The sequence below is a fragment of the Dasypus novemcinctus genome, chromosome 3, assembly GCF_030445035.2.
Source record: "Dasypus novemcinctus isolate mDasNov1 chromosome 3, mDasNov1.1.hap2, whole genome shotgun sequence".
In the NCBI taxonomy this organism is placed as follows: Eukaryota; Metazoa; Chordata; class Mammalia; order Cingulata; family Dasypodidae; genus Dasypus; species Dasypus novemcinctus.
Window position 1 is genome coordinate 110884219 of NC_080675.1, and position 13307 is coordinate 110897525.

General features: G+C 42.5%; 1 protein-coding gene across 1 annotated transcript in view; it reads right to left on the reverse strand.

The window, feature by feature from the left end:
* Positions 1-1971: 1971 nt before the first annotated feature.
* GPR176 (G protein-coupled receptor 176) overlaps positions 1972-13307 on the reverse strand; it is a 129427-nt gene continuing 118091 nt past the window's right edge. Inside the window, exons 2-3 of the mRNA XM_004481378.4 lie at positions 11832-12084; positions 1972-5218 (exon numbers count right to left, since the gene is read on the reverse strand). Of these exons, the coding sequence (XP_004481435.1) occupies positions 4096-5218; positions 11832-12084 (1376 nt within the window). The 3' untranslated portion in view covers positions 1972-4095. The remainder of the gene's footprint in view (positions 5219-11831; positions 12085-13307) is intronic.

The following is a 13307-nucleotide window of genomic DNA, read 5'->3' on the forward strand; positions in this document are numbered from 1 at the left end:
AAGCTTCCCTCCCGGGTTTAGAATTTACACTCCCTCTAGTGAATTAGAGCAAGACTTAGGTGTTGGAAGAGAGAGGTGATCAAAGACCTTGCATTCAATATCTTTAACCCTGGGATGAGTCATTCCAAGGAAATCAATGAGAATCAGCAATAACTCTACTGAGAGCAAGGCTTTTACCAGCTCATAGGTAATAGGGAGTCTACCACTGCTCTGGGTGCTGTATTTCTTATTTATTCATTCATTTATGCATCATTCATTCATTTCAGTTTAGAAATTAGTGGTTCCTGAGACCCCAGAGTATGAATAGCAGGAAAGTGTCACAAAAAAATACAAAGCTAAAATGTATAGTACCCACTCTATGAAGTTTCCATTTCTTTATTATGTCTATTAACTAATATTGCCCCTTGGCATGGAGAAAACACTGATTAAAGCTGAGGCTAAAGAAGGGAAGATAGGGGAGCAGATGTGGCTCAAGCAGTTGGGCACCCACCTCCCACACTGGAGGTCCCGGGTTTGGCTCCTGGTGCCTCCTAAAAAAGATGAGTGGATACAATGAGCAGACACAGCGAGCAGACAACAAGCAGAAACAACAAGCAGACAGACAAGGGAGCCATCTCAGTGGGGGGAAATAAATAAATGGCAAAATAAAATTATATTTATATATAAAAGGGGATGATATGTGACCTTCTGAAGTCTCATATATGGTTCATTTTGATTTATTTTAAAAGTCTTATGCAAAAAGGCTTTTGATGCTACCCTGGGCTCATTTCAATTCTGGTTTTATATTCATATTCCCAGATCATTTATTATGACTCAGTTTTCTTTTGGCCATAGAACTCATATAGCATTTCCGTTGCAATATAAACCTGAGTGTTTACAACTGCTTGGAGGAAGTTAACCACTCTATTATGTTGTTATTCACATTGTTTTGTAGATTGGTAGAATATTAAGCATTACTACTTCCCTTCCACCAAATTCAGCCCAAAATAGTTTTGTTTTTTGTTTTTTTGTTTGTTTGTTTTCCCTGAGCATCTCAAACACAAGGAAGCCAGGCTACCCTAACACCAGGCACAGGTCCACGCAGCACTCATGGATGCCCAGAGCTGAGATTGAGAGATGGATTTTTCTCTCCAACTCAGACTTGGGGTTGACCTTCAGATTTCAATTTAGCACACCAACGAGTTAAGTTACCGTTCCTTTTCTATAGATGAGGCCACTTTGGATTTTTTTATATCTGCCCTTGGATACTCTGTATACTCTGTTCTACTCTTATTTCATCAATACAGTAAATGATATGCATTCAGATTTGGGATATGGTATACAGCAGATATACAGCAATATAGTAAATGATATGCATTCAGATTTGGGATATGGTGTGCAGCAGAGTTGACTGTTCTTTTAATGTCCTCCTTTTTTTTTTCCTTTTGAAACTGGGAATTGTTTGGTTAAGAAATACTCTGAATTATACAGTTTTTCTCTGGGGATTCAAATAGCCCTTTGGCATTGTGTGTTTATTGCCCTAAAGTATCATCATTATGAACACTAAGGATATTAATATTGCCAGAGTAAACTGGTATAAACACAAGTCAATATAGTTTTCTGAATAACATTTCAAGTAAACCCCCTAACCATGTTTTTTAATTCCTTAAAAAAACACACAAACACACACATACACACATCTTTTTGGTTCTGTTTCTCCAGAGAAGACTTACTGATAGGCAGTCCATCACCAACACAATTTGGAACCAGTCTTTATAACACTTATTCAGATGTTCCATTTTCTCTTTGGGGAGTTTTTTTTTTTTTGGTTCCAACAACAGAAGAAAATGCTACTACAATGCAGGATCTGCATTTGTGGGGAGAAACTGAATACCTTAAATTTGAAACCATTTAGGAAGAGAAAGGTTCAGTCAGTGAGGGAAAATGAGGGGAGGAAAACATAGTTCACACAACTTTTCTTGAGTTCAGAAATTGCTTTTCAATTTTTTTATTAAAATGTTATTCTTCAAAGAGTATAGAAATACATCTGGCAATGACTTGCTGGAAGTGAACCATCTACTTCAAACATACATAAGAAATATATCCATCAAACTCTGCCTCCTCAGAATTAAGTTGTACATATATACTATCAGAACTACACAAAGGTGGCTACATTTGACAGAGTCTTCTAAAGTGGGCACAATTTTCTGACAGATTGTTTTTCCCCTTGATAAAAGTTGTAACAGTGGTGAAAGTTTTGAAAGAAAAGCTCAAAGGGCCACAACTTTAACTGTCAGGCAAGTTGCTAAGGATGACACAGAAGGCCCTGGGAGGCGGGGGCCACAGGAAGGGTTGTGACAGTCTTCCTTGTGTGCTATGAACACACAACACTGCGAGGAGACAAAGCACAACAGGAAAGAGAGCTCCCTCTGCAGGGGCACAGTCAGGAATCCCAAGAGAAGAAGGGACAAGGAAACTCCCTGCATATGTCTGAGCTGCTGCCCAGGGGCAAGGGGCCAGCTTGGCTAAGAAGGGGGTGCTCGAAGACAGCTGCCTGTAGGATGTGGAAGTTTGCCAATGAGAATACTCATGCTCCCTCCAAACTTGCTCTAGGCACTGGGGAGGTTCCCGTAGTACTGTGAATAAGAACCAACACCCTAGAAAGAAGTGTGGAGCAGCACTAGATTTGCCATCATTAAGAGGAACGTGCCACCTGTGGTCTGAGTTCAAATTGGAGAAAGCCACTCCCAAGTGGGATCAGGTCACTTGGAGCATCACCAGAGGATCGATCAGCTGAGGTCAAGGTCCTCCCTCTTCTACCCACTCTGGCTCCTACTAAAATGTCACTGAGAAGGAGGAAGTGAAGAGCTCCCCTTGGGGTAGGGGTTGACGTGGCAGTTTACAATGATTAACAAAGTAATTTCTCCCTGTCCTCTTTCTCCTCCGAGTCCAGAATGAAGGGAGAACCACCACTGTACAAACAGACAAAATGAGACTGGCTGGGCCTGGGATTTGGAGTCCACATCAGAAGGAGCCATCTTTGTCAGAGTCTTCTCCCTCTTTTGGGCAGAATCACCTTTCCTGATTAAGTATTTTTAGCTGGATGTGTCCAAAAGACCCAGTTTACACTAAGTTTGCATCTTTAAAAATTACCTTTCATTCCGAAAGTCTGCATAAGACAATTTTTTCAATATACTTCACTCATAGTGATTTTTACATAGCACCTTTCATGTGAGATCATACGGGAAGAGAAAAGACTAAAGGTGTCATGGCATAGCTCAATCTTTCTCCACCTCTAAGCTTCTCATCATTTTTGGAGAAAAGAAAATTTAAAGGGGTAAAATATAATGAAGAGCTTGCAGTGTTTTTCACCCAACACCAGAAATGGAGGATGGACATGCATCTTTCTGAGCCCTTGGTGATGCCAGGAGAATGTCAGAATAATCAAGACAAAATCTCTCCTTTACACCTGGGCACGTCTAGTTCCATGGCTGTCAAATAGGGATGGAACAGTTGGTCGTCCTTACTCCCAATGAGAGGCTGAAGGGCCTCAGGAGAAACTGTCAGTCATGATTGGACCATCCAGACAAAAGGTGTCAGATCAATATAAAAAGCTTTAATACTGTGTCGTTTAAGTTCAAATGAGTACTTTCTCTGGGGCCACACCGCTCCACCACTATCTTGGGCTTCCCTTAGGGTGCCCCTGCTCCTCTGAGCTGGTGGATGCTCTTCCCTCTGTGTATTCTCTGCTGGACCCAGGGAAATGAGGAGTCCCAGGAAAATGCACATGGAGCACCCACTATAAGAGGAACATGGACTTTACTAAGCATGTGCAGTGCTGAGATAAATATATATACTCCCTCAATAAAGAGGACATTTGATTATATATATACATATATATATATACATATACATATATATGTATATGTATATATATATACATATATGTATATATATATATTTCTTTTTTTCCTTTCATTCAAAAGCATTTGGCCTGTACAGGAAAAATTAACCCATACGAGGTTGCAAGGCCAACCCACAAGATTAAACAAATCATACAGCCAGAGTGATGGGAGGGCAAGAATGTGGAAGCTCCCTACTGCGTCCAGGAGCTTGCTAGGAATCCACCTTTGGAAAAATGCTAACTTTATTGTTTCTGCTCATCTTCCGCTCTACCCTGCCTACCTTGGGCATCTTTGTCTGGATCAGCTCTTCCGGAGTGTTACCCAAAGGGGGAAGCAGCCGCTTTTTGCTGTTTCGGGTTTCTGAGAGCCACTGAGGAGGCAACTCAAAAGGCCCAAAGCCAAATTGCAGGGAATACTTGTCAGGATCTGTCTCAGATTCCACGGTGGCTGCTGGTGCCCCCTGGGAAATAGAGTCCACTGTGCCTGGGGGTGGTACAAAGGGTCCCAGCTGTGACCCCTTTTCCACCTCCAGGCAGGTGGTAAGTATCTCCTTGGCCCGGAGATCAGCTGAGCCAGCATTCTTGGCTTCACTCTCTTCCTCATCCTCTGTGGACTTAAAGATCTGCTGCTGCCCAATGTGGAACATCTCCAGGAGCTGGCTGCCTGAGCGCATGCTGGGTTCCAGGCTGGCATCAGCCACCACACCCCCCATACTGACCACGTTACGCCGACTGTACCGGTGGTGCAGTTGTACCAGGGTCCCCATCAAGCACTTGCGGACAGATTTGTTCACAGTAAGAAAGAGCACAGGGTTCGCCAGCAGGGAGACTTTGGGCAGCCAGATGGCAGTGAGCAGCAAAAAGATGGAAGTGTCAGGGACATTGAGCACAGTCTGGTAGACGACCAGGGTGGCATAGGGCACACTACATAAGATGAAGACCATCACCATGGAGAGCAGGGTGGCGTGCAGCTCGGCCTCGCGCTGGGAGGCGTAGGGGATAGAGATGGTGTTCTGTGGGGTCCGGAGTGCGGCAATGATGACCTTTTTCTTCTGGCTTGCGCTCAGGGCCCGCCGGATCAGTATCAAGAAGAGGAACACCACGGCCACTGGCACGATGACCGTGGTGATGTTATAGATCAGCACATACACAAGGTGGCCCAAGGAGTAGCTCCAGACTTCAGTGCAGGTGGACATGGCATAGATGTCGGCCACATTGGTCACTGCAAACACAGGGACGCTGGCCACCACTGCATGGGCCCATATGTACATCACCAGTTCACGGGACTGGGCATCCGATATTTTTCTCTCCAGTGGATAGAGGACTGAGTAGTACCTGCAGAATAAACAAACAAAATTAATTTGCCAGAAAAAAATACTCTATTCTAGGGGAACTTCTATTACCAAAAATAAGAGGCAGGTGAAGAGTGTCAAGTTCTTTGATTCTGTCTGAGACAGAGGGAACCACTGAAGGAATTCAGCAAGGAATACCTTAAGTTTTGAGGACTTGGCTGCACAATTTCAAAAGCATCACTAGACCAAAAAGAAAACCATTCCAAAGGAGCAGAGACAAAGTCCTGTCTCCATGTTTCTCTTGAGATTCTTTCTCCTCAGGAAAACAATTTCAAATCATAGCTAGCTTTATAATCACTGCCACTAGGACTACATCCCAAAGAGTGCCCTCAGTACAAAGGAGGGCTCTATTTGCTGTAAACACATCTATTTCTCAATTCAATTTCAATTTATAAAAAGTTTGCCAGGGCTATAGAAGTTTTAGGGCAATGTTTAAAGCCACCAGCAGAAAGAAATTTGTGTACATACACAGCAAAAGTGGAGATGGCATAGTCTGTGCACTGGATATCGTTAGCATTTAGAAAGCTCATGGCAGAAGAACTCAGCCTGAAGGACAGACTCTGACAAGGGCCTTCCACAAAATCAATCAAGCTGACAAAAGTTATGACTGCTCAATTGCCATTGTTTGAATAAGAATCACTCAGTAACCCTAGCAATTAATTGGTCTAAAATGCTTGCATAGTTAGATTTTTGTTAAAATCAGATGAGACTTTTCTTCCTTCCAATCTGTAACTTGATTACTCTGCAAACCTAAACTGAATTCCCAAAGCACCTGGTTTCAATGTTAGCAAGGATTTGGGGACCTAAGTAATCCTTCAGACTCTAGAACTACATCTGATATGAAAGAACTGCCTGTACCAATGGAGATATGAATGGATTTCTTCACATTAGCTGGACCCAAGTCTCTTCAGTCAGCTAATCTTGGAATCGACCTTACAATTCTATTAGCATTCTTTCACTCCTGCAGCCAGGTGAGCACACATGCAGACCTGAGACAAGTATTTCTGAGCATAATCTACCTGCCATGTATTACCCCAGACAGCAGGGTACAAAGATGAAAAGACACACAGGAAACTCTCTGAACTCCATGGGTAAAAAGACAAGCAAAAAACAATTGTAGGGAAGCAGATGTGGCTCAAGTGATATGGCTTCTGCCTACCATACGAGAGGACCGGGGTTCAATCCCTGGGGCCTCCTGGTGAAAAGAAGAGAAGAAAGCATGCCTGTGCAGTGAGCCAGTGCCCATGTGGCAAGCCAAGTGCCCGCACAGCGAGCCAAGTGCCCACAGGCAAGCCAAGTGCCCACGTGAGTGCCCACATGGTGAGCCAAGTCCCCACGTGGCAAGCTGAGTGCCACGTGGTGAGCTGAATGCCCATGCAGTGAGCCAGTGCATGTGCAAATGAGTCACACAGCAAGATGATGACGCAACAAAAAAGAAACGAAGGGGAGAATCAAGATGAAGTGCAGCAGAAACCAGGAACTGAGGTGACGCATCTGATAGGGAAACTCTCTCCACATCAGAGGTCCCCAGGATTGAATCCCAGCAAATCCCAGAGGAGAAAAAGTGAGAAGAGAAGACAAAAAAGAGAAATAGATACAGAAGATCACACAGTGAATGGACACAAACAGCAAAAACAGCAGGGTGGGGCAGGGGGAGGGAGGAAATAAACTTTTTTAAAATTCCCATAATAAAAAACAAACCACAATTATAATGAGACAACTCCACTAGAGGTATGCACAACGGGGTACAGGAAAGGGATCACCTAAAGCTTCCTGGAAAGATATCAAAGAGAAGGCAGCACCTGGTTGAGTGTGGCTGGGGGACAAGCCTGGGGAGAGTGTTCCCAGCTGAGAGAATTACTATGCAAACACAAAAGTGAGCATAGATGATCAGTGGTTGTGGGGAGCCACTCGCTGTGAAATCTATTTACAGCCTCCAACAACATGGGCGGATTTTACAACTACCTCAGCCCTGCCCCTCCATTTCCTTCTTCTTCCTCCTTGTTTCTTTGTTCTCCCCTTCCCACCACAACTGGTAACTACAGCAGCACGCATGTGCAAGGCACGAAACTCTGCAGACCCGGCATGAACTTTGAGCCAATCCCCTCCTTGGACATCTGCCACCAGCAAGACCAGCCCACCACCTGTGGACACGTTCCCTCCCCTCAGTATAAATCCCCTTGTTCTACCCCCAATAAACGAGGCTTGATCAGAATCCTGTCTTGCCTCCATTCTTCTCGTACCCCTGCCCCCACTTCTTCCCACAGGTCCCTGGAATCTGCCCCCGCCGGTTTGGACAAGTGGTGGATGGAGCATGCCAAGTATGTTCTAGATCTCTTCCTGGGAGGGGTAAAATAAAGAGAAAGAAGTGTATTAAGTTATGCATGCTCACTAAAAAAAATTTTCTGGCTAAAAACTTTTCTAGCAACTGCATAAACACACTGAAACGATGGCTCCACACACACATGCACACATGCCCGGAGTCCACTGTCTCAGATTACCCTTTGCTCACTGACATGTAACAAACCCAGGCTCTCATTAATTTCTAATTCTGTTATGTACGGGGAAATAGATGGCAACATAAGTTTATATAGGAACATTATAAAATAATTTTGTTGATATTTTCATCTCTAGAAATGATGCAGGGAGTGTAGGCAGCCTCCCAATTAACTTGCTGACTTGGTGTTATGAAATAAATAACTGAGAAAGAAATGAGAGAAGGGTTACTACAGGATTTTCTTTCTTTCTTCATGTGTAGCACGCTTATTATTGCAAGGAATTTGTATCTCTGACTAATAAAATAGTAATTTACCTACCTTGTTTTCCTACTAAAAGGACATGTTTACATTTTTTAAATGATGATAAAAAATACAGTAGTTTTTCTGCTGGAAAAAAAAAATAAGTATTTTCCTGTCTGAAACTAATGGTCCAGAAATAACCTCACAGAGATTATCACATTGTTTCCAGTTATAACAGCAAACTGTCCAGAATAATGTGTGTCCACTCTTGTTAAATCCTATTCTTAAAAAAACTTTTAGGATTCATAGCAGCATTATTCACAGCAGCCCAAAAGTGGAAACAACCCAAGTGTCCATCATCTGATAAATGGAAAAATAAAATGTGGTATATATGACTTTTACAGTGGAATCTTTAAAGTACTGATAAATGCTACAAAATGGATGAACCTCAAAAACATTGAGCTAAGTGAAAGGAATAGGTCACAAAAAAACCACATATTGTATGATTCCATCTACATGAAATGTCCAAAAATAAGGCAAACATTTAGAGACAAAAGTAGACTAATGGTTTCTGTGGCTGTGGGTGGAATGGGAAGTGAAAAAAACAGATATGAACTTCCTTCTTAGGGTGGTAAAAATGTGCTGAAATTAGATTGTGGTAATGGCTGTGATATAGCCTGTGCACTAAATCAAAATTATTTCCAAGAGTACCTAGTCTCCAAGATGGCCAAATAAGTAATATAGGCCCTACAGTCTTTGAATGTTCAGAAGGGATGTGAGACTGAGTGTGTATTCAGGGCTGCCTCCAGACGATGTGGAAGATATGCTAATCCAAACTGGCTTGGATGTAGAGAATATGTAACTCACCTGGAGGAAATAACCTATCTGATACTAAGATCAAACACTGAAGAACCTAACCAAAGGTCTGTTTACCATCACTGTTAGTCTTCCTAATCCTATATCCTCTGTATAAAAGGGTCTGGAAAAGGCTGTTCGGGGCTCGGTTTTTATTAGGACAAGAGTCCGCCGAGCCCGGCTGGTCAAAATAAACCAACTTCCTTCTCGACATTCTCGTGTCCTGGCCTTCAATACCGCGCACACCCGATTTCTCCACTACAGCTGTACAACTCCATACTAAAATTCATCAAATTGTACACAGAATATGTGAGTTTTATGGTACTTAAATAATATCTCAATAAAGCTGCTTTAAAAAACTTACAGGAAAGAAAAGTCCACGATGTAAAACTGAAGACTTAAGATCTTATCAAAGCGGGTGCTACAAGAGGCAGTGGGAATCCCCTCGTGGCAGTTTGTGATTATTTATGAATCTCATAAAGAGGAAGATCATGTTTGTAAATGAATCTATACTTCTGGGTGTGATACCCTTTGATCATATTAAATTCAAAGGTTTTAAGTTTACTGATAAAATCAATTTAGGGCTTTTGATGTGATTTGAGCACATCAGCAGGGTATGACTCAGGTTGAGTTCCCACTCACTTGGTATGCTGATATAAATGCACACTTACTGAAGAAGAGACGAGACGGGAGAGAGCGAGAGAGCGGGAGAGAGAGCGAGAGAGCGGGAGAGAGAGCGAGAGAGCGAGAGAGCCAGAGAGCCAGAGAGCCAGAGAGCGAGAGAGCGAGCGAGAGCAAGAGCACGAGAGCTCTTACATGTTTGATCCTTAGGCCCCAAGGGGAGATGAGCCATTGCCTGATAGTTTGCAGCTGAAGAGAATAGAGCAGCTGAGCAGCTGAGAAGGCCTGGAAAAAAAGAAGCCCTATGCCAGAGACTGATATAGGAAGCCCTGAGAGACCAGCAGAGGTCAGCAAACCATTTTGCTTCAATACTTGACAAATGACTTTGGTAAGAAAGCAACCTTGAGTTGGACTCTAGGGCCTTGTAATTGTAAGTTTTTACCCAAATAAATACCCTTTATAAAAGCCAACAGATTTCTGGTACTTTGCATCAGCACCCCTTCGGCACACTTAATACACCCCTATATTTTCTATGTAACTTCTCTGTAACCTAAAGCTTCTTTGAAGATAAAAGTAAAATAAAATGAAGACACTGGGGAACATACAGAAGAAATTGTCACTGTACATACAAAGATAACATCTTATGGTGATGAAAGACACAATGGGAAAATTTTTCTCATTATTTATTTTTGTATTTTATTTTTATTATCTTATTTTCATTATTTTTATTGTTGGGTTTTTTTTTGCTTTGTTATTTGGAGAGCTTTTGGATCACAGAAGGGTCACAACTGTGGCAAGGGAGGATCACTGGTGCAGGGTGTCAGAGATGGGGGTATATGTGTAGGGGGAGAACCTGGAGCATGCCTCTATGGCATATGAATATGTTCAAGTGGTCATGGGGCATTCTCTTTGTGGGTGAATACCCACTTAAGAACAAAAAGAACATTGAATTCCCATCCTGGAAAGTCCTGCTACATTCTCTAATAGAGTGGCAAGAATCATGAGTGCATGGGCAGTACCTAGAGAAGGACAGATCATTATTCTGGGTCCTTGATATTGATAGTTGTACTTATGAACCCTTTCTTGTGAAATTAAAACTAGTCTTGGGAGCAAATGTAGCTCAGTGGTTGGGCACCTGCTTCCCATGTATAAGGTCCTGTTTCAAATCCCAGTACCTCCTGGCAGGGGGAAAAAAACCCTAGTATTACATATGACCTAAGAGCTACCTCCTAAAAGCCTTCTTGTTGCTCAAATGTGGCCTCTCTCTAAGCCAAACTCAGCATATAAATTCACTACCTTCCCCCTGGCATGGGACATGACTCCCAGGGATAAGCCTCCCTGGCATCAAGGGGTTTATTACCAAGAACCAACTAGTGATGCATCTGGAAAAAGACCTTGACCAAAAGGGGGAAATATTAAATACAGGTGAGTTTTTATGGCTAAGGGAATTCAAAGAGTTGGGAGGTCATTCCAGAGGTTATGCCTATGCATGTCTCAGCAGGATATTATTGACTGCCACAATAAACAGTGCTTTGAACAGCAGGGCTCATGACAGCTCTAGAGACATCTAGACACTGTAAGTAGGACAGTCTTAGAAATTCAGCACCCTGTCAGTGGGCCTTACTTTGGAATATAAGCTCCCAGTGGGCATCATCATCCCCAAATTCTCAAGATTGAGTAATAAACAAACATAAGGGGGAGGAATGCAACTATGGACTAAAGTAGATTTATCATTATTCCAGCAATGGAAGATCATGTATCATTGATATAAAGGCAGTGCCCACCAGAAGTTCTGAGGGGAGGGAGAGGGAAAGAATGAGGCACTTTTGGGACATTGCAATGCTCCTGCATGACATTTCAATGTCGGATACAAGCCATTATACATTTTGTTAAAACCTGTAAAATTGTGCAGGGCAAAGTGTGAACTATAATGTAAACTACAGGGAAACGGACTTTGGCCCAGTGGTTAGGGCGTCCATCTACCACATGGGAGGTCTGCGGTTCAAGCCCCGGGCCTCCTTGACCCGTGTGGAGCTGGCCCATGCGCAGTGCTGATGCACACAAGGAGTACCCTGCCACACAGGGGTGTCCCCTGCGTAGGGGAGCCCCACGCGCAAGGAGTGCACCCATAAGGAGAGCCGCCCAGCGCGAAGGAGGGAGCAGCCTGCCGAGGAATGGCGCCGCCCACACTTCCCGTGCCGCTGACGACAACAGAAGCAGACAAAGAAACAAGACGCAGCAAAAAGACAAAGAAAACAGACAACTGGAGGAGGGGAGGGGAATTAAATAAATAAATCTTTAAAAAAAAATAAAATAAAATAAAAAAATGAAAATGAAAAAAAATTTTTTTTAAAGCGGAGCCCCCAGGTTACCTGATCTTACCTGTCCAAAGCAATGGCAGGGAAGCTGAGGATAGTCACAGAACAGAAGACTTTGTGCAAAAATTTGACAACCTTGCAGAAGAGCATGGTGTAGATCCACCAGCAACAATGAGGGCTGGTGCTGAGGATGATGTCAAAGGGCACACAGACCAGGCTGGCACAAATCCCCGAGCAGGCCAGGTTTTTAATGAACCTGTTGGTAACAGATTTGAACACGGTTGTGCGGCAAGTTGACCATAACACCATGAAGTTTCCTGGCCAGATGAGAAAAGTAAATAAATAAATAAATAAATGGAAAGAAAGAAAAAGAAAGAAAATACAGGTTACCAAAAAGATTTTAAAAACCACCTTTGAGACTTGATTTCAAAGGATTTGATTTAAATACTTACAAATTATGATAATGTCAATTTATGTGAAATTATTAAATCGATTATGTGTACATTTTATAGTCCAGAAGAAGAGTTAGTGGTGTTTTTTGCTATTAAATTTTAGGCATAATAGCATTATGATGATGATGATTCAGCCTTACCTAAGTATAAACAATTGGTAGGTATCGCTCAATCTCAGGAAGTCTACTTTTACTAAGGTTGCTAATGACCTCCACTCGCCAAACTCTGCACTAGAAATATGACACAGGCTATACATGTAATTTTATATTTTATAGAAGGCATATTTTTGAAATATAAATAGGTGACATTTTAATAATATATTTTATTTAACCCAATATATCCAAAATATTATTATTTCAACATATAATTATTACAAAAATTATTAATGAACTATTTTATATTTTTGTTTTTGTACTGCGTCTTCAAAATCTGTTTTATTTTACACTTACAGCACATCTCCACTTGGACCAATCACATTTCAAGCGCTCATTAGCCACATGTAGCTTGGCGGTATGGTACTGGATGGTCCTATTCTAGACCTTGCAGCAGCAATGACATCTTCAGTCGTATCCTCTGTGGACACTCTCCTCTTGTAGCTTCCATGAGTCTACAACCTCCTGACCATCTTCCTATCCAGCTCCCTATTCTACCAGTTTCTCCTGGTCTCCTTTACCAGGCCTTCCTCTCTTCTCTCTCTACAGCCTCTCCCTGGGTTATAACCATTCCATGGCTTTCTGTCAATATGCTGATCACTCACACCTTCACATCCCAAACTCGGTCTCTCCTCTCAATTCTATATCTGACTTCAACTCGACTTCTATATCTGACTAGACTTCTGGTTCCCCACCCCCTCTAAACCTACTTTGTGCCTTACCATGGCTTTCAAGGGCCTGCCATGATCCGGTGCCCACCTGCCTAATCTCACCCCCCACTTTCACTTGCCAGGGCCTTCTTTCTGTTCTTGAAACACACCAAGATTGTTCCTGCCCCAGTGTCTTTGCACAAACTTTTTACACTACCTACCAGGTTTTTCATATGACTGGTTCCTTTTAATTCAGGGCTGCATTTAAATGCTGCCTCCTTAAAGA